The sequence below is a fragment of the Seriola aureovittata genome, chromosome 16 (assembly GCF_021018895.1).
Source record: "Seriola aureovittata isolate HTS-2021-v1 ecotype China chromosome 16, ASM2101889v1, whole genome shotgun sequence".
NCBI classification, from domain to species: domain Eukaryota; kingdom Metazoa; phylum Chordata; class Actinopteri; order Carangiformes; family Carangidae; genus Seriola; species Seriola aureovittata.
In genome coordinates this window covers 4,314,457-4,337,801 of record NC_079379.1, presented here as the reverse complement: position 1 = coordinate 4,337,801, position 23,345 = coordinate 4,314,457, and the positions used below count along the sequence as shown (strand labels likewise).

Below are 23,345 nucleotides of genomic sequence, written 5' to 3'. Positions count from 1 at the left end.
ACATGAGCATCATGTCTGTGTTTACAAATTTAACTGAGTTATGACTCAACAGAAGTAAAGTACTTTTGCTGCCTCCATAAGCTGTGTCACTGCTGATAAAGAGGCCATATTGCAATAACTAACTCTGTGCTGTGAGGAATTCACTCTGAATTTATGATGAAAATATGGTAAATGCTGAATTTAGAAAGTCACCTTTCTCTCACTTGTACATTAAATTTGAGCAGATTTAATTTGTAAACTAGTCAAAGTTCAGTTAATTTATTTACTGATTCGTTCAAGAAATAAATCATAATAACTAATAATCGTACAGTTTATTCTAAACAGCAGTTGTTTTAACTGTCCGGTAAATCTGATGTTTTCCAGGTAACGTTTATCCCACATATATTATTACTATTAGCAACCTATGATCTTAAATGTTGAATCTCTGCACACTGACCTCATTAATGTGGACGTCTTTCACGTCATACAAACCACAACACAAGCCCAGTTTTCTGAAAAGTAATTCTTTAATATTTTACAATCCTTTATTCATGGTTATTTCATTATTTACTTTTTCAGCGCCACTTTGCAAGTGTCATTATTCCATGCTGTCTGACGACAACAACGACGAACAGAAGAAAAGAAAAAAACAAAAAAAACAAAACAAAGGAGAGGTTTGAAGAATGAGAGTCTATACAACACTTTTGTCAAGGGGCAGAGAGAGATTCACATTTCAGCTCTCAGATTGACCTCTCATCCCTTCCACTTGTCAAAAAAAAAAAAAAAAAAAGGTAAACAAAAGGTTAAAAGCAGGACTGTCAGTCAAGTGAATAGGTGTAGAGTTGTCTGTGTCTGTTTGGCTATAAAAACACACCACACTCCTGTAGAGAGGATCTTTATAAAGAACAGGGGTCCTCGTTCTCCTCTGGGTTTTTAAAATGCTTTTCCCATCTCTGGAAAAAAAACAAACAAAAAACAAGATACAAACTACCACAGTTAATTCAAAAAATACAAAATATAAAGATGGTCTCTCTTCCAGGTGCTGCTCCAAACATTGGAGGATAATATTTGTTGTTTTTTTATTTTATTTAAAAAAGCCTTTTGTGAAATGAGAAGAGCTGCTGGCGAGTAAAGAGAGAGAGAGAGAGAGAGAGAGAGAGAGAGAGAGAGAGAGGTGGGGGTAACGCCCAAATTAGAGCTAAAGATTTAAAAAAAAAAAAGAATTTGGTGGGGATTATTTATTTGTGCTGTGGCGACAGGAGCTGCTGGCGGATACATTTCCTCATAAAATGATCTATCAAATACTTCCTGAGAAACAAAGGAAATATCTACCTGGCGTGAAGAGAGGAGGAGGGGGGAGGAGGGAGGGGGGAGCTGGCCGGCTGAGAGAAAGAGAAAGAGAGAGAGAGCGAGAGAGAGCGAGAGAGAGAAAAATAGAGAGTGGAGGAGGAGGGTGAGAAAACTGAATCAAAATCCAAATGTAAACAAAAAAACCAAACAACAAAAGACAAAATAAGCTGCGGTGTGTTGGCAGCAGGACGCACGGTGAGGAAAATAAAAAGAAAAGAAGGTATAGACCCACGACTTGTTGGTGGAGGGAACCGCGGTGTGCGTTTACTGTGGGACCCGGTCGGCTCAGTCGAACCCTGCAGAGGGTAAACACAGAGCAGGGAGCTGGAGGACAGAGGAGGACATGTGGGCAGCAGTGCTGGTGTTGCTCTGTTTGTGCTCTTCAGCACAGAGAGGAGGAGGAGGAGGAGGAGGAAGAGGAAGAAGGGAGGGAGCAGGGAGACTAACAAACTGTCCGTCCAGCTGCTGGCAGCATCCAACACCCACGACGCTCACACTGATCACTGCCGGAGCTTTAGTGGTTAAAGGATCAGTTCACACCGAAAAACCCTCGTGTTTTTTCTTTAACCTCTGGAGGAATCAAGTCGAGCAGATTTAGTTTCACTTGTCCAGATGTTGAGATGTTCATGAAGCAGCAACTAAAGCTTCTTCTTCTGCAGCACAAAGACAAGTTTGTCTGGAGATCACCAATTAAGATGATTGTGGAAATTAGGTTTTAAAAAGTGGGATCATCTTATATTTTCATTCTTATATATTCATTTAATTATGGGTTGTTTTAAGCCTTAATGTTGCTAGGCTAGCAAGTGTTTTTAAGTCAGTTTTTAGCGATTGTTTCAGAGTCTCTTGGCCTGTTTCGTTAGCACAGTTTAACCTGCAGGAGGATATAAATGTGTCTCCACTGCAGAAATTAACCAGGGAGAAAATCTGTCAAACAGCCAGGAATTACAGCTGTGACAGATGAGGAGCTACTGTCAGAAAAAAACATATTTCTGACGCCGTAAAAAGCCAAATGATCATTGTAGGTGGGTTGATCTGATGGTTTCAGGTATCTGTCCATGAAGTTTCAGGTAATCAGCTGTTTAACTCTTACACCTGAATTCAATTTAAAAAAGAAGAATTTAGTTTGTGCCTCTTAAAAATAACTTAAAAAAGAAATCTCTATCAACATCTCCCACAGATCCAAAACGCTTTTCACAGGGACTATTTTTGAGATTGGCTGTGAAACAGGGAGGCCTGTGGGTTCCTTCCAGAGTAACGGGGGCACTGCTTCTGTTGATAGATGTTGCTGTTTAAGTTTTCAATGCTGTGAATGCCACAAATAAAATTACATTCACCCCCATTGAGTTGGAACGGAGGCAGAAATCACAGAAATACCTCGAGACGTGGCTCAAGAGAAAAAAAACTATCTGCACGACTGGATCCTGTCAGAGAAACATGAGAGCGTTATTTGATGCGATCTGAACGAACTGACCCTTTAACGACATGAGCTGCTGGAGTTTTAACTTAAGTTCTGAAATAGATTCTAGTCTTCCAAGTATGATCCTGTTTCAAAACCAAACTGTGACATAACACTGCCCACCAGGTAAAAGACAGTTACTACCAACACCTCGCTGGCTGCGCTGTCACACTCCTCCACTGTGGCGCGATGGGAGGAGGCAGGGCGGGATATTTTTAGAGCACAGCGGCCGGCAGATTCACAAAAAAATCAACCAGCCACTTTAACACTTCACAAGAATACAACCGACAACAGCATCGGGGCCTCTGAGAGACAGTTAAGTGTGAACGAGAGGCCTGTGGTAGTGCCGCCGCCCACAACCAACATTTACTTACATGTGGCTGGTGGTTGTGTGTCTGTGTTCCACCCTGGGGAACAGACAGTAAAGGTTGGAGCTCGGTCTAACGGCAGTCAGGCTAGGTGAAGGCAGACAGGCAGGTCGACTTGTTGAAAGGTCGGCTTCTTTAAGGCTCATCAGTGTTGGAGAGATGAAGCTCAACAAGCCCTTGTTGTGGCAGCGGCAGGGCAGGAGGACGACGTTACTGAGCTTCACGTTGTGACCTCGTCTCGCACCGAACCACATTCAGTTTTTGGCCAATTATAGATGAAACTCTTTATAAACACTTCTCTTATCCATTCATGACTTAAGATGTGCTTATGACGGCTTCTGCATTTATTGAGGCCGACTTCCTGAGCCTACGTTTTGGTAAACATGGCACAGGACATGTTCAGATAAAGAAGGATATTCTGATTCTAATATTTAATGTGCAGAAGTGTAAATTCAATTTGTGCTGGTTAAACCTATGCGTTCTTACAAGCTCAGGTTGTGGGTCACTAAGTTCCTGTGGCTGACTGATCTCAAGTCAGTTCACGCCCTCTCTCACCACCTCCTCCTCCATTTTCACTCCTCACCTGATTCACAAAAGTGTAAAGTCTCATTATTCGCCTGATTACCGCCATGTTGCTGCATCGTTACACGTCCAGCGTTCGTGACATGGTGCAGCACTGATTTAGGGTTGTGGTTCCGGACCATCTACGTTAGCTCCCTCTTCAGGTTTAGTTTAGAAAGGGGACAGAGCCCGTACTGTGTGTTTAACCAATGATCTTTGGTTCTTCAGGGGCTAAAAGAAGCAACAGCTTTTAAAGCTAACATAACAGGAGAACACAGAGAGGGAAAAGCACATGATAGTCTGGGTATTAGGTGTGATTTTTTTTGTTTTTGTGTCTTATCTGCCAAAACAAACCAAAGTCTTCTTGTTGTTTTAAAGAAAAGTTCCAGTTCAAGAAAAGATGGAAATAAAAAGGCCTGATGATGGAGGAGGAGCAGGAGGAGGAGGAGGAGGAGGAAGAGGAGGAGGAGGGAGGACAGGGTGGGAGGAGTTAATCACTGAGGATGATGAGGCGGGTTTGGAGGGTCAGAGGGAGGGAGGGGTTTCAAAGGTGTCTTTGAGAACCCGCTCGCCCCCCCGTCCGGCCCAAACGTCTCCTTTCCCCTTTGACGAGCTGAGGTCAATCCAGGAATGTCAGCAGGTGGACCCGCCCTTCTTCGTTAATTCATTCGTTTGTTTGTTTTTTTTCTCCGTCCACCCGTTCCTCTCTCTCACTTTCTCAGCCATCTGTCCGTCCGTCCGTCCGTCCACGTCTCGCTCTGCAGGTCACTGGAGGTCTCGGTCTTCTAGGTACCGGTACTCAAACGTGAAACCCTCCTTCTTCCGCTGGCCCCATTTCTCATAGTCAAAGTAAATGTACGTTCCCTAAAACACATAAAACAAAATATGAAAGATGAAGATCAGTGAAATGTCAAACAGCTGCCTGAGAAAGATTATGACGGGTTTCTAGAATAAAGCAGTTTAATTTAATTGGAACGACTTGCAATAAACACTGGAACAGGCCTTCAATGATTTTACAAACTTTTTCCACAGGAAGTGAAAGATGTGAGGCTGACCTGCTCAAACTCATCAGTGATGGTCTTGGGTTCTTCGTGCCTCTGAAACCACATCATGTATTTTGTGTGGAACCTCCACGACTGCTTCTTCAGGGCTTTGGCTGCCAGATACTGGGCCTTAGTGCCCTGAGGAGAGGAGACAAGGAGCCAAGGAGAGGAGGAGACAAGGAGAGGACTTTAATTAGCTTTACAATTTACAAATTTTCAGTTTTAGTTGTGGTGCAGGTTTAAAAGAAACAAGTCCTTAATTTCGTTTGTAATGTAACATTAAAAATATACATTCAACTAGTTATTTTGTGACCAACAGCTGCATTTGACATTTTTGCAGTTTCTTCTTTCCAACTCATTTTACGTATCTATAGGTTTCCTATGCATCCTTTCAGTTTGGTCCAAATGAATGGGTGTTAGTTGTAAAATAAAGACAGCTGCCTGTTTAAAGGTCCTATATTTTAGACTTTTCCTGTGTTTTATTTGAAGTGTTGATCCATAAGAAGATATATTTGTGGTTTTAGGAATCAAAAACCACCGGAGTGTAGTTTTACATCTCCTCTCTCAGGCTTCTCTCTGGAGCTCTAGTAACAACAGGTCGGGGAGCCAATCAGAAGAGAGGACGCTCTGAGTCTCTCTTCTGATTGGCTGACTGTTTTCAGAGTGACTGAATAAAAATATAGAAGATTTCAGGTAAACACTCAGAGAAACAAAATCCTGCAAGGATGGATGCTCGGTCCAGGTGGGCGGGGCTTGGGGCATGTGACATCACAAAGTTACAGAAGCCCTGACGGCTCGTTTTAAGGCTCACTTTCTGAATATAGGCTGTGGACTGAGGCTTTGATACTTTCACAGTATTAATATAGAACCTAGACCTGCTTTTTAATCAAAAAAGACATGGGCATCTAATGGACATTTAAGCATTAATGATTAGACCATCAAATTTAATCACATCAATACAATCCTGAAGCTGCTCTCTCTTATAATAAAATCTGACAATAACATACAAACCTCCAGGTAGTAAAAGATGAAGAAGAGCGTTTCTGTAGAAAGCCTCTGGTAAAACTCTACAGTGTCAGAGTGGGGCGGTGGCACCTGGTGGTGGAAAGGCAGGGTGGGACATGGGTTCCTCATCAGGTACTGCCTGTAGTAAGGAGATAGAGGGAGTCTGTTAATGAGAAGTAACTGGAGGGAGGAAGAAAAATGAAAAACTATGATACAAGTGGAAAAAAATCTAGAAAAAAATGCTGTTTTATAGTGTTACCTTGAAATCACAGTTGACAATATTTAAAAATCCACAATCGACACTTACGATCAAGAGTCAAGCGATTAAGGATCATTTGATGATCACAAATATTCTCAATTAAGAACCTTATCATACTAAAAAACATGACCTGAAGTGACCTGATGTACCAGAGTGACAAATTTCAGTTAAAACCAATTGGGAACAATCGATTAACCCTGTAATCAGACCAACAAACACATGGATCCACACAAAGTAGGAAAATCCAGCAGAGGGTCACACTCTCTGCGTAGATGCACTTTTCCATCCAAACCATGTATTTTTAGATCAGTGACAAACCCACATCGTCCTCTCTGTTTCCACAAGGCCGAGTGATAATGGTGTTGAACAAAGACAACACACACAACACACTCGCACGGCCACGTACCAGTGACTCAACATGCAGGTTTCTAAGGTGATTAATTAAAATACAACAAGGTGCAGATCACTGAGGACCTTGTTTTTAACACAGAAAAATAAGAAATCTATGCATTTATTTCTGTGTGTGTGTGTGTGTGTGTGTGTGTTGCCCTCCTCCTCTGGCAGTAAAACACAACAGGTACTGTGGGACAAGAGGGTTTGAGTGTTTGTATTTAAATGTCAATTGTACCTGTGTGGGCTGACAGCACTGTAGGTACAGTACCAGTATAATCTGCCCTCTAATTGTGTGTTTGTGTGTGTGACTGCACACTGAGCTGTTATACTAAATATATATATGTTAAATACAGTGACACATTTTCATTGTGCCTCCTGCGAACATGTGACATTCAACCTTGTATGAAACGAATGAGAGCTGCAGCAGCTGATTCTCTTTGATTTATTTGGACAAAGAAAAGCTGCAAAATATTTAGTGAATATCAGAAATTCAACGTTCAAATGTAAAGGTTTTCAGAACGAGGATGTTCACTCTGATCAATAATCAAGGCTCTTTTGTCCAGTTTGATTTTTCCTGGTCTTTACAGATCAACAGTTTGAATTGATCTTCAATTATTTTCTTTCTGTTATTATTGGCAACAAAATAAAACCTATCACTGTAGTTTACATCAACAAGATCCTGACACAGGTATGAACAAGCTCTCCGTAAGAAAAAGGGAAGAAACAAACAGGTAAAAAAATGAAATATTATTTCCAGAAAAAAACAAAGTTTAAAACAATGAACTGTTAAATTAGAGACAGTGCTGACGCTAATTGTTGTGTTTTTATACACTGATTTTGACATTTTTGTATTTTGGAAATAATGATATTTTTTATCTGAATCTCACACATCTTCTTAAATTTAATATCAACTATAACCAGCTGAATTATGGGAATTTAGGGAATTGACAACCTAAAATAATAAATGTGACTCATCCTGTCCAGAAGTGGTAGAAAATAAGTTCCTATACACCAGTTTTGAGGTATTTGTACTTATTAATGCCACTTTATACCTCAACTCCACAGTACAAAGAGAAATATAGTTCTTTTTACTGCAATACAGATTTAAATTTTTACATGTTGAGAATGTTTAGGTGTATGAAAATACTAAATACATATTAAACACAGTGATGCTATTTTCATAATGTCTCCTGCTTAAATGCCACATTATCCCTGGTGTTAATGAACTTTGTGCTCCCGCTGATGGTGGTAAAGAAAAAATCATTCTTGATCAAGTTGTTTTAAATTTTTAGCAAACAATTAAAGTTTTACTATCAAAGGCATAAGTCTGTCCAATGATGCCCGTTTACGCTCATTAGTGATCAAGATTTTTTTTTCTGTTCGACCTTTATCCATTTTACACTTGGCTTTTTAAAATTTCCCACCACAGTTTAATTCTGTTGTGTTCTGCTGCAAGAATAAACTATATCAATGCAGTTTACATGAAATTTACATAATAAGTACCACTCAGAAAATAATGAGCCTCTCACACTGTGATAAGACTCCTGTACTTTTCCTAAAGTAAAGTACTGAATGCAGTACTCATGTAAAAAAGTACTTAAACATCATGGTATTACTGCTTCTACTTAAATAAAGGATCTGAACACGTTTTATCCTGTGTAAAATTTCACTGCACCTGATCCTCTCGGAGTCGGACGGGTGGGGCATGTGCGTCCACGCCGCCTCCTCCATGGCCTGTTGGTAGAGCTGGTCTTTGGACAGGGGAACGGGCCCCAGCGGGCAGACCCCCAATGACGGGGGGATGCTGACCTCTGACAGCGAGGGCTGAGGTGCTGATGGGGGGCCCGAGGGGGCCGTAGTGCTGCTGGGGAAGATGTCTGAGGAGAAATAGAAGGAAGAGAATTAACGTCAGAGTGTGGAGGGAAAGGGAAGAAAAAGAAGGAGAGATAAGAAAAGGTGAAGGTGAAGGAGAGGGGAAGTGCAGAGAGGGGAGGGATTGAGGATATGAAGTCCGAGAGACAAAGAGAGAGAAGTTGAGTCAGGGATGATAATATCATCAGCAGTTTTTGTTCAGAGGAGGCTGAGAGTGGGAGGTGAGATGACATTTTGTTCCATTAAACTACAGCCTTCCTATTTCTGCTCTGTGGCAACCCTCTATCTCCTTTTATTAAGCCTTATGTGTGTGTGTGTGTGTGTGTGCGTGTTACCTGGGGTGAGGTGCAGGGAAGGCACGTCTCCCTCCATCCCTGAGCCTAGTGCTGCTCGCTCGGCCATGGACTTCAGGCTGCTCAGAGGCTCCTGCGGCTGATGAGGACAGACAAAGAAACTCATGGGAGAACAGATTCTCCTGGACGTGACCATACCTGCCGGTACGCAGGAACTCGGGGTCCGACACCAGTGATAATGTTGTCATGGAAATCACTTCTGCTTCACTTTTTGGGCTGTTTTCTTTTGTTTGCTCCCACTCTGACTCTTTTTTTACTGCAATACAAATTTACCTACAGGTGCAAATAAATTAACCTGACCTAATTCAACCACAAGGACTGCAACATCTGTGATTGGTCAACGTGGGCTCCTCCTGTTTTCTCCAGCTGTACTCGGAGAGACTGAGTTGCAGCAAGTTGGAAAAAATGGCTCAGACATCTCCTGGGGACGGTTTCACAGAGACAGACTTTGGCTGTGGCTTAGATATAACAAATAGTCAGACTTCAGATAGACGTCTAAATTAATTCGTTGCACAAAGCCGTTTAGTTCTTGACTATCATAAGCCGGACTGCGGTACAATGAATTCTGGGTAAATTAATACTTTTTTCAAAATAAAAAAATGGCCGACAAAGGAACCTCATCCAACCACTAAGGTCTGTTTACCCCAGTAGAAAATGTTTGTCTTTTGGAAGAATTCAATTGTTACAGGGACGTTTTACGTGAGAACATCAGCGAAGAGCGAAACAATGAAATGAAAAATTTGATTTGGAAAAAAATTACTGCGGCCTTTAAAAACTCATTCCTGTCGCATTAGCAAACCACCAATCATGAGACATGTTTTCCTATTGTTGGGTGATACTGGTTAGCGCAGGTGTCACTGATCACCATGTTACCATGGTAACATTGGTCTTAGACCTGAGTTAGCCTGGGAATAAAGAGTCTAATGTTTTTGGCTTAAAATTAGTCAGTCTTTATAAGACCTTTAAGATCGTTCATTTAACTATACTATGAGCAAAATGAGGACGGGGCTAACACTACAGACCAGTCTAAAATATCTTTGTGAAACTGGCCTCAGATCTAACAAAGACGATTCCCCTGCGAACCTTCTGCTCACCTGATTCCTGCTCTCTCTCTATCACACTGAATGACACAGGACAAATAAAATACTCAGCGATGAAACAAGGTGAACTTTCCCACCATTGCCAGTATAAAGTGAATTAAACACTGTAAACACAATTACTGTGGGGAAATAACTAGAGCACGATACAGATCGATCATGACTGAAAAGCACATTTAGAGTTGCAGTGGTGAAATCCTACTCTGAACTATGACTCAAGACCTGCGCTGTAGATATGTACGGTGGGACTCCCGTTAACAGCTTACATCAAGCATAAATCAGCTTCATTGCCCACCATGGTCCGACGTGTTGGACCTCAGTAATGCTCTTGTGGCTGAGTGGGCGCAAATCCCTGCAGCCTAGTGCTGGTGGAAAGACTGATATCAGGAGAGTGGAGGCTGATGCAGCAGCAGATTAATGCACAGTTTTGGAATAACATTTCAATATTCACATATCAGGGTGTCCAAATACATTTGACCATGTAGCCTATCTGAATGTATAACATGCCAACTGCAAAATGAACTCTGAGAACATCAGATCCCATGGCTTAAATGTTTTGAAATACAAGACTAAACCCATGAGAGTGGTGGTAGTTAGGTTTTGAGCATAAATATAAGAGGCTCTATTAAAGGTTTTGACATTTCTCCAGTGTGGCACTGAAGATATATTTCTGGTTTCTGGTTTTAAGGTCCAAAAACTCAAAATATAATATATATATATATATATATATATATATATATATATATATATATATATAGTGTATAGTTTCATATAGATATATAGTTTAAGTAGTTTATAGTTTATAATCAAGCAATCCAGTTGATTAGACATGATTGATAAAGGCACACACTTGTGTATATATAGGTCCAACAATTCACAGTTACCATGGTTACTGTGTGTAGAATTAACTGCTAAAAAAGGCATGTGATGAATTTAAATTAAATACATAAACACAATAAAGTGTGCACAGTCACAGTAAATACCTTCAGACAGCTGTTCTTCCTCAACTAAAACATTCATGGATAATTCAGAAGATATTTGTAACTCAGTTGTGGATTTTGTCAGCAGTTTCAGATTGTTATTCACACATTAAGTTATTCTGAAGTGTAATTATTTGTGTTGTAAACAGTTAAATATTGACTTTTCTTCACTACTCTCTTCAGTTTGTTAAAAATGGTTTGCAATGTTTGAAATACTTGCAAAGAGTAGCAATGAGACCATAATCACCCCCCCTGGATTTAACTGTTGGCAGAATTAATTAATTCATACTAGAAGCAAAAGCAGTTTTTACTGTGTGTGCATGTAAATTAATCATCTGTGGAGATTTGGGAGTTGTTTTCTTTATAAACAGGCGACTGCAAAAACCACATCCTGTCAACAAAAATACCAAATCTTAAAAAGATTCAAAACCCATTACCAGGCTGAGTGAGTGTGTGTGTGTGTGTGTGTGTCTCTGTGTGTCTTCGTATTCTTACCTTAATGCTTTCGGAGGACTGTGAATAGGACAGTGGCCCGTTCAGCAGGCTGCCGCTGCTCTGCGTTTTGGCCTCGCTGTAGGAGGCCGGCGACGGAGAGCTGGACGACAAACTCATAGAGCCCAGTAAACTGGGACCAGGGTCCTTACTGGGGAGGGGGAGAGATGAGGAACATGAGGGAGAGGGTCAATGGGTCAGAGAGGGAGCAGCAAAGAATATGACAAATACGCTCCCATACTTGTAGACGACTGGGATAACATGCTCCATCATACTCACGGCTGATTGGCTGTGGAGGTCAAAGACGAGGGTTGGCTGCTTTGTGATTGGCTGGCACTGTTGAGGGCGGACTCTGTTGTGCTGTCTGCTACCACAGCACTGTAACCTGTAACAGGAAGGAGACAAAGCCAAAATAAATGTCAAAGGAAATGCAATCCAGAGTGTAACTGCTGACACTGTCACTATTAAACAGTCAGGACCAGCGAGGCCGTTTGGAGGCTTCAGAAATCCACATGTATAAAATGATACAGACCTACATGATGAAAATAAGGCCGACCAGATAAAATGAAGCATTTTCTTGTGATATTAGGACGGTTCTAGCAGAATTTGAGGCTGCAGTTACAATTTAAATGTAACTAAAAACATGTTAAGACATTTTAGAGCCCTTAACAATATTCTTGTTAAAGAAAACTTTTATTTTGTAAAAAAAAAACAAAAAAACATTCTCAATGAACTGAAGATAACTGGTTTAACTTTACACATATAAAGTGGTGCTACAGTGAAGAGATGCCTGTACTGACAGCACCAGTACTTAAAGAGCATCCTCGGGTTTTACTGCTCAGGTAATCACTTGATGATAAAACTTTTAACACTTGTGATGACTGCCTCTTTCTCTTAAAGGTCTAGAGATAAGGAAAAGCTCTATGTGTGTATGTGGATCACCTCTGCAGAGAGATACTCACTAGTGCTACCGTTCTGCTTCTGCCGGCTTGGCGGTCTGACAGAGAGCGACAAGTTTCCTCCCACCACTCCGCTCCCTGCAGAGCCCGAGCTGCCTCCGTTGCTCCCGATGACTCCCACTCCGCTTCCTGGGGCTAGGCTTCCTACCGGGCTCGGTGACATCAGAGAGGACCCCTGCACTCCTGACTGACTTGAACCCAAACCCAGAATCCCCGAGCCGATGCCGGTCACCCCCACCGCCGCACCCAGCAGACCTGCCGTTGTAGATGTCGGCCCGCCGACTGTGATGCTTCCACTGCCAATGGAGCCCACTGCGCTGTTGGTCGACGTGGTGCTGATGCCTCCCAAGGAGCCCGGTAAGCCAGAGCCGACCGTGCCCGAGGCAGCTGCCTGAGCGTAGGGTGCCGGAGTGGAGCTGGACAGAAGGCCTGCCATGGTGCTCAGGGATGCCGGCATCCCTGACAAACCGAGGCCCCCGGACATCGGGCTGGTGGTGATGGAGCCGGACATGCCGCCTTTGCCCAGAGAGAGGCCCAGCCCGAGGCCGAAGCTGTTGGAGGTCGGCGTGGGTCCCGATGGAGTCAGGGGCTGGAGGTTTGAAGTCATAAGCCCCTGTGTGCTGGCGTTGGGGGGAGAAGAGGCCGAGGAGGCGGGGTGGCTGTTGGTGGAGGTGCTGGGGTTGGTGATGGGAGCTGAGGAGGAGGAGCTCACTGAGTTTTTGGCCTGTTGTTGTTGTGCTGACGGGTGCGGCTGCTGCTGGGTGGCGTTGCTGTAGCTGCCAGCGGAAGTGTTGGAGAGGAGAACACCAGAGTTGCCATGATGACTGTTGCCCCCAGAGCCACTGCTTCCTCCCCCAGCGATGGTCGCCATAGAGACCAGTGAGGATGAGGTCAGTCCTGAGACGGAGGAAGAAGAGGAGGAGGAGGAGGAGGAGGAGGAGGAAGAGGAGGAGGAGGAGGAGGAGGAAGAGGATAACGAGGAGGAGGGGTTTCCGTTCTTCACAGGTGACTGGAAAGGAAATGAGAGGAGATTAACTACAGGTGCTTACTGGAGGTTCTGGTCACATTGTTGCGCGATAAATGAAAACCAGTTTGATGTAAACTGCTGTTAGTTAAATGTTATGTTCAGCTGTCAGAAACATGCAGCTCTGATTGCAGACAGACACCAACTCTCAGAGGCTTTAGACTCACCTGACTAACTTCACTGTCTGTTGAACGTCCTCTCTTCTTGTCGTCCTCCGAGTTCTCCTGAGAATAAACAACAACGACATGTAGGAGATGGTGATTATACTTCCTTTCGCATCCTGACATCTTTAATTTCCTCAGTTTGAGACGGAACGGGAGGAGAGACATGGTGTCTTTGGCAACCAGAAGAATTTTAAAGAAGTATTTTATTCCAAGTGTAATTAGCATTTTAAACTTTACAGTATTTTATATTATTTTTTTAATGATTATATATATATATATATTATATATGTTTTAAGTATTTTATTTGTATTTTTCTTTTTACTCATGTGCTGCAGAATCCTTTATATGTGCATGTTTTGTTTTTGGATCATTTTTTTCTTGTCATCACATCTGTAAATTGTTTTATCTATTATTCTCTATCTATTATTAAATATTCTTGTGCTGCTAAAGTTGTATTCTGGTCCATTAAACGTTGCTTGTTAAAAGCAGCATATTTGGGAAGTGAAACTCAACTGCTGCCATCACCAGAAAGCTGTCAGTGTGCTGACCAGCTCTTAGTTTCAGGCCACGTCCGCACTACTGCATTAAAACAGTGTTTTAAGACGGAAACGATCTCCGTCCAGACGACCGCTTTAGCTCCGTATCAGAAACAATCTCTGTCCGTACTAACACACCCGAAAACGCACACATACCTGACCATTCACGTAAACAGGAAGCAGATCATCTACTCTGCAGTTCATTAGTTGCACAAAATACTACAAACAAGGAACAGCAGAGACAGTTGTAGCATTAAAATGCATAACAGAACAGTTATCGAGCTAAAACTGGTCCAGCGGCGTTCTCGTTTTCGGTGTTCGAATACTCCGGAGTTGGTGGACACCAGGAGAAAATGTAGAAAAAGAGATGTGTTTTAAAACTAAAACGTAGTTGTGTGGATGTAGCCTCTGTTTCCAGAAACCTCTCCTGGATAATTAAAAGTTAAAACTACACCGACTGAACTTGCGATCCCAGGAGTCATTGCGTCACACTGTGTACCCCATCCTTTACATTCCCTTTCATGCCAACATATTGCTTCCTGTCAGCAGCCTTTAACAGCACCACGCCTTCTATTCAGGCACATCAGAGACATAATAACTGCTCTCAGTGCAAAATGTATGTGGGCAGAGAGGAAGAGCAGATGATATAATGGTAATTCAGCAGAACAATGAGAGCAGATGGCAGCGCGCTATAATAGCAGATACAAAGGCAATTATATTAGGTTTATATTTTAGATATACAGGCCTGACCTGACTCAAAGTGAATGAAACAAAAGGCTTAATATTCAGAAAGTACCAATATTACAAATTCAAAAGTCAATGAGGAGATAATAACCTGGCAGACTGTTTGTTTTTGGTGAAAGCAGAGGGTTAAATACAGTTTCAAGTTTGCTTTTTAATTTTAAGACCTTTTCACTCATGAGATCACTCGGTGAAGAGTGAAAAGAACAAGAGAAAAGAAAAATTATGACGTGGAAAAGATTTAAAAATGAGTATGAGGAACAGACTTGTGAGAAATGCTGACCTCTCGTACCTCCAAATACCTCCAAATTGGAGCTGTATGTTTTTTTATACTCTCTAAATCTTTGCAAAACTTCCAAATGTTTCATAGATTAAATGACCGCAGGGGAAAAAAACATGTTTCTAACACATGCTGAATGTCTAAAGTGCAAGATGTCAAATTGCAGGCCGACGGCAAGATAAAACTCCGGAGAGGAAAAGTGTTTAGCTGAAGTTTTCATACCGTAGTGCAAGTGGCAGGTGAGGGGGGGATGGGTGAGGAGGAGGTGGTGGAGGTGGGTGTGCTGCTGGAGTGCTGGAAGATCTCGTCCTCCAAGTGCGAGTGTCCCGGTGGGGAGGTGGCGACCAGCGACTGAGCTGGAGGGAGCAGGGACACAGAGGGAGGAGAGTTCAGTCATGGTCATAGAAAAACTGTTTTTACAAGCTTCACTGTGTTTTGGTGGGTTTATCTAGCTCAGTGTTGTAGTTCAGACCGTGTTAGCTGAGACCCAGTCTACACGGAGGTCCACAGAGTTCATCAAGTCAATTTCTGCATAAAATAATCAATATATCTTGTGTTTTTCTTTCTATGTGTAAATGTGAATTCAGATGTAAAGGTCACAGAGGTCTCTGTGGAGCTGCAGGTTCACTGGTGTGAAAAGCAAAAATCTAACTATATAACAGTCTCCTGATCAGCAGTGACACTTTGTCTCATGCAGCGTTAAAACAATTATTGTAAAAGATCATCTCCTTTCTGAAGCTTTTTAACTTTTATCTTTTATTTTTCTATTTGGAATTCACGTCTGCGAGAGGACTACAGTGTCAGGTTTGCAGTGATGACTGAATAGTGTGGACGACATCATCTGTACTACTTTAATGTTTTCTCCCCATTTGAACAACATAACGAGAATCTACCTGCACATGTATTACTTTATGATAAATTTCTTGTGTTTTAACCTCTCAATTTTTCCATTTCATATTTCTTATATGTATTTTGCAAAACAAACAACCAGACAATGTGAACTACGACTGTGTTAAACCCAGCTCCTTCTCTACTTACGAATGTCCTCCAGATCTAGGTCATCGTACAGAAACTCATTCTCCTCGAAGTCTGGATCCTGCGACGAGTCTAGATAGTACTCCACATCATCCTTCATGAAGACAGATTAAATAAAGGAAAATATAATAATGATAGATGCTTTCATTTTGGAAAAAGAAACATTATAAATGATATTTTCAGGAATGAAAATAATTATTACTATGTTACAGTGAAGTTTAATGGTTGGGAATCTTACAAATAAAAATATAAAATGTGTGCAGTTGCAACAAAACAAACTTAATCAGAATTATGAGTTGTGGGGTTTTGTGGCATCAAAATACTTAGAAATGATCAAAAACATAATAAGCTCCTGTCCGTTCAGAAAAATGGTGAAACCACGACAAAACCAAACCTTTTAACTTCTCTACAGATGTGAACACACGAACACACCTTGATCTTCCTGATGGCTTCCACCTGCACTGAGTCGTTGTCCAGCATCCTCAGTATCGTCTCCAGCATCCGGATGTGGTATCGATGCTTCTCAATGAACTTCTTCAGCTCCTCGATCCGGTCCTGCTTCTATACAAAGAGAGTGTGGGTGAGGCGGCGGGGGGAGGAAAATAGGGGGCAGATGAATATGTGAGGATGTTCAATGAAATCGTATTTTCTTTGCACAAACTTTCTCAATTTGGTTAAAGAAGATTAAAAAGCTGCCAACAGAATCTCATAAATCTGGACACTGGCCCTTTTTTTTTTTAATTTTTTTTTTTTTATCGTGGAATAAAGATTCCTTCATTTCAATGCAAAACACAAACTGAAATGAATTATTCATTGATACAGCAAAGGAACAAAATGGCATTTAAAGTGAAAAACGAGCGAAGGCATGTTAAAATTTTAACACATACAGACGTGAGAAAACATATAGGAGGTGTAAGAGCACGGATCGGGAGGTGCTGCTGCTACATATGCACTTCAGGGCTTAATGCATCACATGTAGCACAGGCACAGCACCACTTCTGATTTCAATATTTAATTCTCTAACTCCTTCACACTTAATTCAAACATGTTGTGAAGGACCTGAGCACTTCATATGCTATGGATTTTAGTTTTTTTCTTTTTGCTTGTTTCTGTATTCCAGGTTGATACGTGTTCATCAGGAACAAATGGAACCTCCTGGATGTTTCCTGTGCATGAAAGCTTAAGAACGGCAGCGCACTTGAATCTCTGTGGATGACTGACTGAAGTGATGTGATTATTAAAACACACGGGCAGAGAGAAACACTTTAGACGTATGTTGGTCGGCCGCTTTAGTGGAGGCGGCGCGGTGGAACATATTAACGTGTTTCATCTCAATACATATTAATGCCGCAGCAGCACATGTCAGCAACATGAGGGAGTCTCTGTGCAAACCGGCTCCACAGACTTCGTTTAAACTTAATGTTAGACTCAAACCTATTATGTTTTAAGGTATAAAACATAAGAAATTGATCACAGAAAGGCGGCATGTTAAGTCTCAGCTCACATCAGTTTTAGATGCTGACTGAATGAGTTTTTATTATTGATTAATCTGCCAATTATTTTCTAGATTATCTGATATTGTTAAAATGTCAGAAAATAGTGACAAATACCGGGTTAATTTGCTGCAGACCAAGCAGATGTATTCAGTTTAGTCAATTAACTAAATCAATTATTAAAATATGTGAATATGTTTCTGGCCAACAACTAATGAATCATTGCAACATGCAACGTTTCAGTTTAATGTCAAGGTTCATTCTTGACCTTGAAAACAGCAGTAAAAACATATCTTAACTCGAGTATCACTTACTACTCTTTTCTACAGCTTTCAACTGCATCTCATCGTCTTCCTCAGTACAGGAAATTTGCTCTGTTGTCATAAACAACACAAATCCTTGTGAAGACTGTGAGAAGTGGCCTGAAAGCTCTAACCCGAAATGTGTTTTTGTCTCTGCTGAGCACAGATAAACTGTAATGTATGTAAAATACTTAATGCAAAGTAACACTGACATGTGTGCTCCTTGTCATCACTGTATTTACCAAATCAGAGAACACAACAATCCAAGAAGAAGCTCTTAAAGAAACCCCAGAGAATAAAAGTTGACCACATAATATTACGGCTTTGTCTGAAAACTCCTTCACTCTTATTCACTCTTTCATTATTCCCTATATAACAGAAACTCAACTGTTTACTCTGTAGTGAATTATAAAATCAGATTTTGGACATTCATTAATTATGGTCATTTTTCAGCGTCACTGACATCTGCAGCTGCACAACTCCATTTTTATACATCTATAACATGAGGAACATTGCAGTGTCAGCAGAACGTGGTGTCAGTGCCGGGGAACCTTTAAGGACATAATGTAGTGCATAAATTTTACAATCAGACTCCACTGACAAATAAAATGATGGAGGGAAAACATGGAACATCTTACAGTTAACAGGGAGTGATTTCAGACACATTTTGCTTTTTGTATCGTAATTTCTGCTCTTTTTGTTTTATCTCTGTGTGGGTTGTTGCTGTTGCACCGGCCAACAGCTACACTAGAGGTGTGGTTAATGTTTTGTATGTGAGCAGCACAGTCAGTCAGAAACCCTAGACGCAAAGATCTTCATGGTTATCCTCCCTACGGCACCAATATTCATCAACAGGCAACAAATCCACACTCACTCCACCAAAAGGAAACACAGTCCCTGGATCTACTGACATCTCAGTAAATTACTGGCCAGTGGAGCAGGTGACCAAACACAAATGTTTTCGGGCCTCGACAGTTGGTCACTTTGGAGCCTGTATGAAACCTCAGACCAGAAACTCATATCTGCACTTCTGAGCTGCATTTCATCGCAGATCTCCGCTTAGAAACTCTGTCCTACGCTCTTGGCTGACTAAGCTAACCGCACCAGCTACAGACAAAAATAAAAACCCCTCTGGGTCTCATTTATAAAAGGTCCTTTGCGCAGATTTCATGCTCAGAACAAAACACGAACCAATTACAGAAAGAAGTCTTGATGCCAAATGAAGTCGGCTGCAAATACTTCCCGTGACACAACAGAAAAGTGCAAATATGCAGATCTTCAGGACCAGCTCGTTCTCATGTTCTGTGAAGTGACTGCCCCATGAAGTCAAAGAGCTTTTTCTATAAATGAGGCCCCCAGAGAGGAGTTTAGAGGAAAGCGAAGTGGTCAGCAAGGTTATCCTGATCAGGGCAGAGACAGAAGATGAATGGAGGACACACTGTGTGACCTCTCCACCAGAGGAGAGATGAAAGAGGAGGGAGGAGGACTGAGGGCCGACTGACCGACTGATCTGTGTCGGCTACAAACAGAGAGAAAATAACCAGGAGGAGGAAACTACGCAGGAGAGCAGAGGAGAAAATAACGAGTGAATCAGAGCTGAGAACAGACTGACCTCCTTGTCTCCTTTCTTTTTTCTCGTCTGGACCGACAGAGACTCCACTTCGCTCTCAAACTGGTCCACCTGCATGTTTAACATGTCTATCGTATTCTGAGGGAGGAGAGGAATAAGAAGAGTTAATGTCTCAGCCGATGTGACGAGGCTCTGAAAGATGGTTCAGGTGGTCATTACTGTTACAAGATGATCTCAGCAAAATCAAAATAAGAAGCTTTTAAGCAAATACCTCAATATTAGAGCTGTAACTAACATCAAGAGAGGGTCAGGGTTAGGACTTGTCTATTGATTATTGGATGAATCGATTAATCAATTAATCAATAAAATGACATAAAACAGGGAAAATGCATAATCCAGAGCCAAAAGTGACATTTTGAGATAGCTTTTGTTGTCCTATGTACCAAAGATATTCAACTTATAATCATATTAAACATATGCTTGATAAATGACTTACAAGGTTAATCAAACATAAATATACTGCCGATGAATTTTCAGCCAGTGAACTTTTTAATATCTTATTGTTTCAGTGTGTTGTCAGGATGAATTTTGAAGGTGACTCCAAGCAGCTGTGATGTATGAATGTGAGCGGCTGCTGATTAATGAGGTTTTCAGCCTTTTGTTTTTGTGACAGTTGAGACACACGTTTTGTCTTAAATTTGGTTTCAGTTCTGCTTTTGTCAAATTTTCAGTTCCTGGTTTTGTTAAAGAAGAAAAACCATAAAAATGTTGCCAGAGGAAAACTCCCCTCTAAGGGACTTGACCTCTAAACAGTGAAGTCGTCCTCTCACTGAAATCAGTGTCTGATTCAGATAAAGCCCTAATGTGTTTCTTCATAGTTCATCAGTTTTCCAAGTTGAATTCTGAGACAAGATTACATGAAAGTTTATAGTTTACAATCTCGCTCTTCTTTATTTCAGTTTATCATATTTTACTCTTAGTGGACTGTTTTACTTAACGTCACTTGTTCTCACCATTGTTGTGTACGGTGAACTAACTTCTAACCAACAGTAACTAACTTGTGTCTGTATCCAGTCTGTAACAATCATCTCTCTGTGTAAAGCACTTTCAACATTTCTTCTTTGTAAACATTCTCTCTAAATAAACTGAGTTTAGTTCATATGGAAAAATATGACTGTGCAACATCATTTCATGATGAAACTCACCGTCAGCCACATCCCGACCTCCTCCTTCTCCTTCTGGGCCGGGTCCACCTTCTGAGCCAGACCCAGCCCTTCTTTCGAGTAGGCTTTTGTCTTGGTTTCTCTTTCCACGATCTTGAACCGCTCCATTTGCTGCACAGACGGACATAAACAAAAAGACAATCACATCACAATTAAACCAAGCGATAGGTTGTTATTTTTATTTTCTATGAGAAAAAGAAAAAGTCTGCTTATTTTTCTGGCAGTTGTCGCAGATCTGGATTTCAGGATTTCACAATGTCACAATCTCCCTCTCTGCTCCTGAGATTTAGCGGCATATAACGGCCATATGATGTCACCATTTACATATAAAATGTCATCACTTAATTATTTTATTCTACAAAGACATTTGTGTCAAATTTGAAGACTTCCTGAGATATCACGTTCACAAGAATTAGGATAAAACCATAAACTGTCTGGTACTGAAGGTTGTTCAAACCACAGCAGTGATTTTAACACCCAGCCTGTATTCAGACATGTCCAAGGCCTTAAAGTCCCAGAGGACGCAGCTCTAAACCGTACTACAGATTTTAGAGGACTGATTCCCCTGGTGGTTTCTGTCGGGACAAGATCTTTCTAAAACTCCGTCTGCTTCCTGCAGGACTCTTCCGACCGAACGTGTAATTTCAGGTCAACCAACAAAACCACAGGAAACCTCGGAGAGCAGCTTCGGGTAAAGAAGCAGCTCGTGGAGATCAGAGGGAGCCCTGCTGAGTCGCTCTCGTCCCTCATTGTACAGGCAGGTGGCTCGCATTCAGTCCATTTCAATAACCCTCATCAAAGGCTCATGCGGCTCAGCTGCCTGACAGGAAGTGGCTTAAGAACAGGTGTTAGATATCGGACCAGCTCCCATGATTCCCAGCTCTCTATGAAGAACGCTGTGATGAGTGCAGTTCTTTATTTAAAGGCTTAATCTGAGGAATTATTCTGGAAACAACTTCTGTACTTTCTGCATAAAACCAACTGCTTGTTCCTGAAATCTGAGTTTCTGTAGATGTTCGTCTTATTGGCTGCCACTGCTCATGGCACCTGCACAGTTCGTCTTCTTCCGTTTATTCTTTACAAAACTAGAAATGTCTCCCAGAGAGGATGACTGTTTAAAACCATAAATGTAAAAGCTTTAAGGAACTGAATAAGGGTTTAATTAATAGGAATGTTAAAGTGATGACATGACAGTATTACAGATTTCTAAGGCAATCGACTAAAAAAAGAACAAACCTAAAAAAGGAAGGAAGGAAGGAGAGGAAAGCTCTGGATCAAAACCTTCTGCTTCAGGTACCTGTGCTGTCATTATGCTTGATGCACCACAATATTTTACAGTTCAATACTGTCCCATTTTAAAGACATAACATGCAAGATTCATGTACATTCTGGATGAAAATGAAGCTTCCACAACTTTTTATTTGAGCTCTGAGAAGAGCGAGCGCTGCCGCACTTGTAGAAATATGGTGAAAGTACAACTGTCCAGTGCAGACGGAGGACGCAGAGGGAACATGGAGGGGAGGATTATTCTACAAGCTCTTTGACATGTTTCCAGAACTGCGTTAATGTGTTTTTTTTAGCTATGAAAACCTGCCATTGCTAAATAATCTAATCTAATGTGACCTCAGCCACTTTTGTCCATTACGACTGAAACTAAAAACTTCTTTACAGGGGTTTGTTTAATATTCAATGATTAAACTGACCGTTTGTCTCTCTCACACCAACTGATACCAGAAAATCATGAGAGAATTATAATATTTTTTGTAAACTGTAATCTTATCTTTTAAAAGCTGTTGTTTTCTCCTTCTTTGTCTCATGCCTTGTGGTGTTTTTAAAGTTATGTGGTGAATTTCTCACACTGACAATTAAGCTAATAAAATATCTGTTGACATACACTATTATGTATGTATTTAGTAATTGTATATGTATGTTTTTTTCTTCTCTGTAAAAGGAGTTGAAAATTACACAGGTGAAACTGCAGTTACTTGGTTAAAAAGTGTAATAACCTTTATACTACAAACATAATGTTTTTGCTGTTTCCAAAGTCAAGAGTGAACTTCAAAAGTTTTCCAGGACCATGAAAACAAATGAAAACACCAGTATATTGAGTATTATCAGTGGGTGAAAATCCATTAATTACTGCAAGTCAAATATTGTCCAATACATGTTGGTAAACTTACCGTAAGTATCTGATGTGTCAATGACTGAGCTGTGTAATTACCCAAACATCATAAACAAAAAACCTTTTCTCTCTCCCAAATGATTCCAGGATCATTCTCAGAGGCTTCAGTCACTTATCAAACCTGGAGTTTGTCAAATTTATTTTTGAGACATTTCCAGACTTTTTCCAGAGTTCAAAACAAACACAATCCTCCAGAGTTAACACGGGTCCTGGAGGGAGTGCTATAATGAACATGATGTGTCGTACCTCTCTCCCCCTTCATTTCATACTCACCGTTTCTATGAGTTTGCGGTTCTCCACTAGCTGCCTTTTGTCTTTGATCTCGTTGGATGCCACCCACGTCTTGATCTGGTCTCGAAGACGCTGAGGGACCAGAAGAGGAAGAGGGAGAGAAACGGAGCGGTGGAGGGAGAGAGAGGTTGGGAGAGGCAGTGAGAGAGAGAGAGAGAGAGAGAGAGAGAGAGAGAGATACATGAGTGAACTCTGTGATACGTGCAGAGACTCGTTTTCAACAGTCATGGATGGTGAACTTCATACAGCAAACAGATTTGGCTTGGAGTCTGGTCCTCATGGTAACATCAAGATGAAGCACACACACTGCTTCTGGCTGACAGTGACGATATTTAAT

General features: G+C 41.3%; 1 protein-coding gene across 2 annotated transcripts in view; it reads right to left on the bottom strand.

Moving 5' to 3' along the window:
- Positions 1-1,191: 1,191 nt before the first annotated feature.
- cnot3b (CCR4-NOT transcription complex, subunit 3b) overlaps positions 1,192-23,345 on the bottom strand; it is a 34,450-nt gene continuing 12,296 nt past the window's right edge. Inside the window, exons 5-19 of one of the 2 annotated variants that reach the window (XM_056399536.1) lie at positions 22,991-23,080; positions 20,518-20,646; positions 19,355-19,450; positions 16,380-16,508; positions 15,951-16,041; positions 15,135-15,268; positions 13,359-13,415; positions 12,171-13,176; positions 11,488-11,593; positions 11,212-11,359; positions 8,622-8,718; positions 8,090-8,291; positions 5,769-5,901; positions 4,770-4,895; positions 1,192-4,578 (exon numbers count right to left, since the gene is read on the bottom strand). In XM_056399536.1, the coding sequence (XP_056255511.1) occupies positions 4,480-4,578; positions 4,770-4,895; positions 5,769-5,901; positions 8,090-8,291; positions 8,622-8,718; positions 11,212-11,359; positions 11,488-11,593; positions 12,171-13,176; positions 13,359-13,415; positions 15,135-15,268; positions 15,951-16,041; positions 16,380-16,508; positions 19,355-19,450; positions 20,518-20,646; positions 22,991-23,080 (2,643 nt within the window). In that variant the 3' untranslated portion in view covers positions 1,192-4,479. The remainder of the gene's footprint in view (positions 4,579-4,769; positions 4,896-5,768; positions 5,902-8,089; positions 8,292-8,621; positions 8,719-11,211; positions 11,360-11,487; positions 11,594-12,170; positions 13,177-13,358; positions 13,416-15,134; positions 15,269-15,950; positions 16,042-16,379; positions 16,509-19,354; positions 19,451-20,517; positions 20,647-22,990; positions 23,081-23,345) is intronic. The other variant, XM_056399537.1, reaches the window with a different exon arrangement.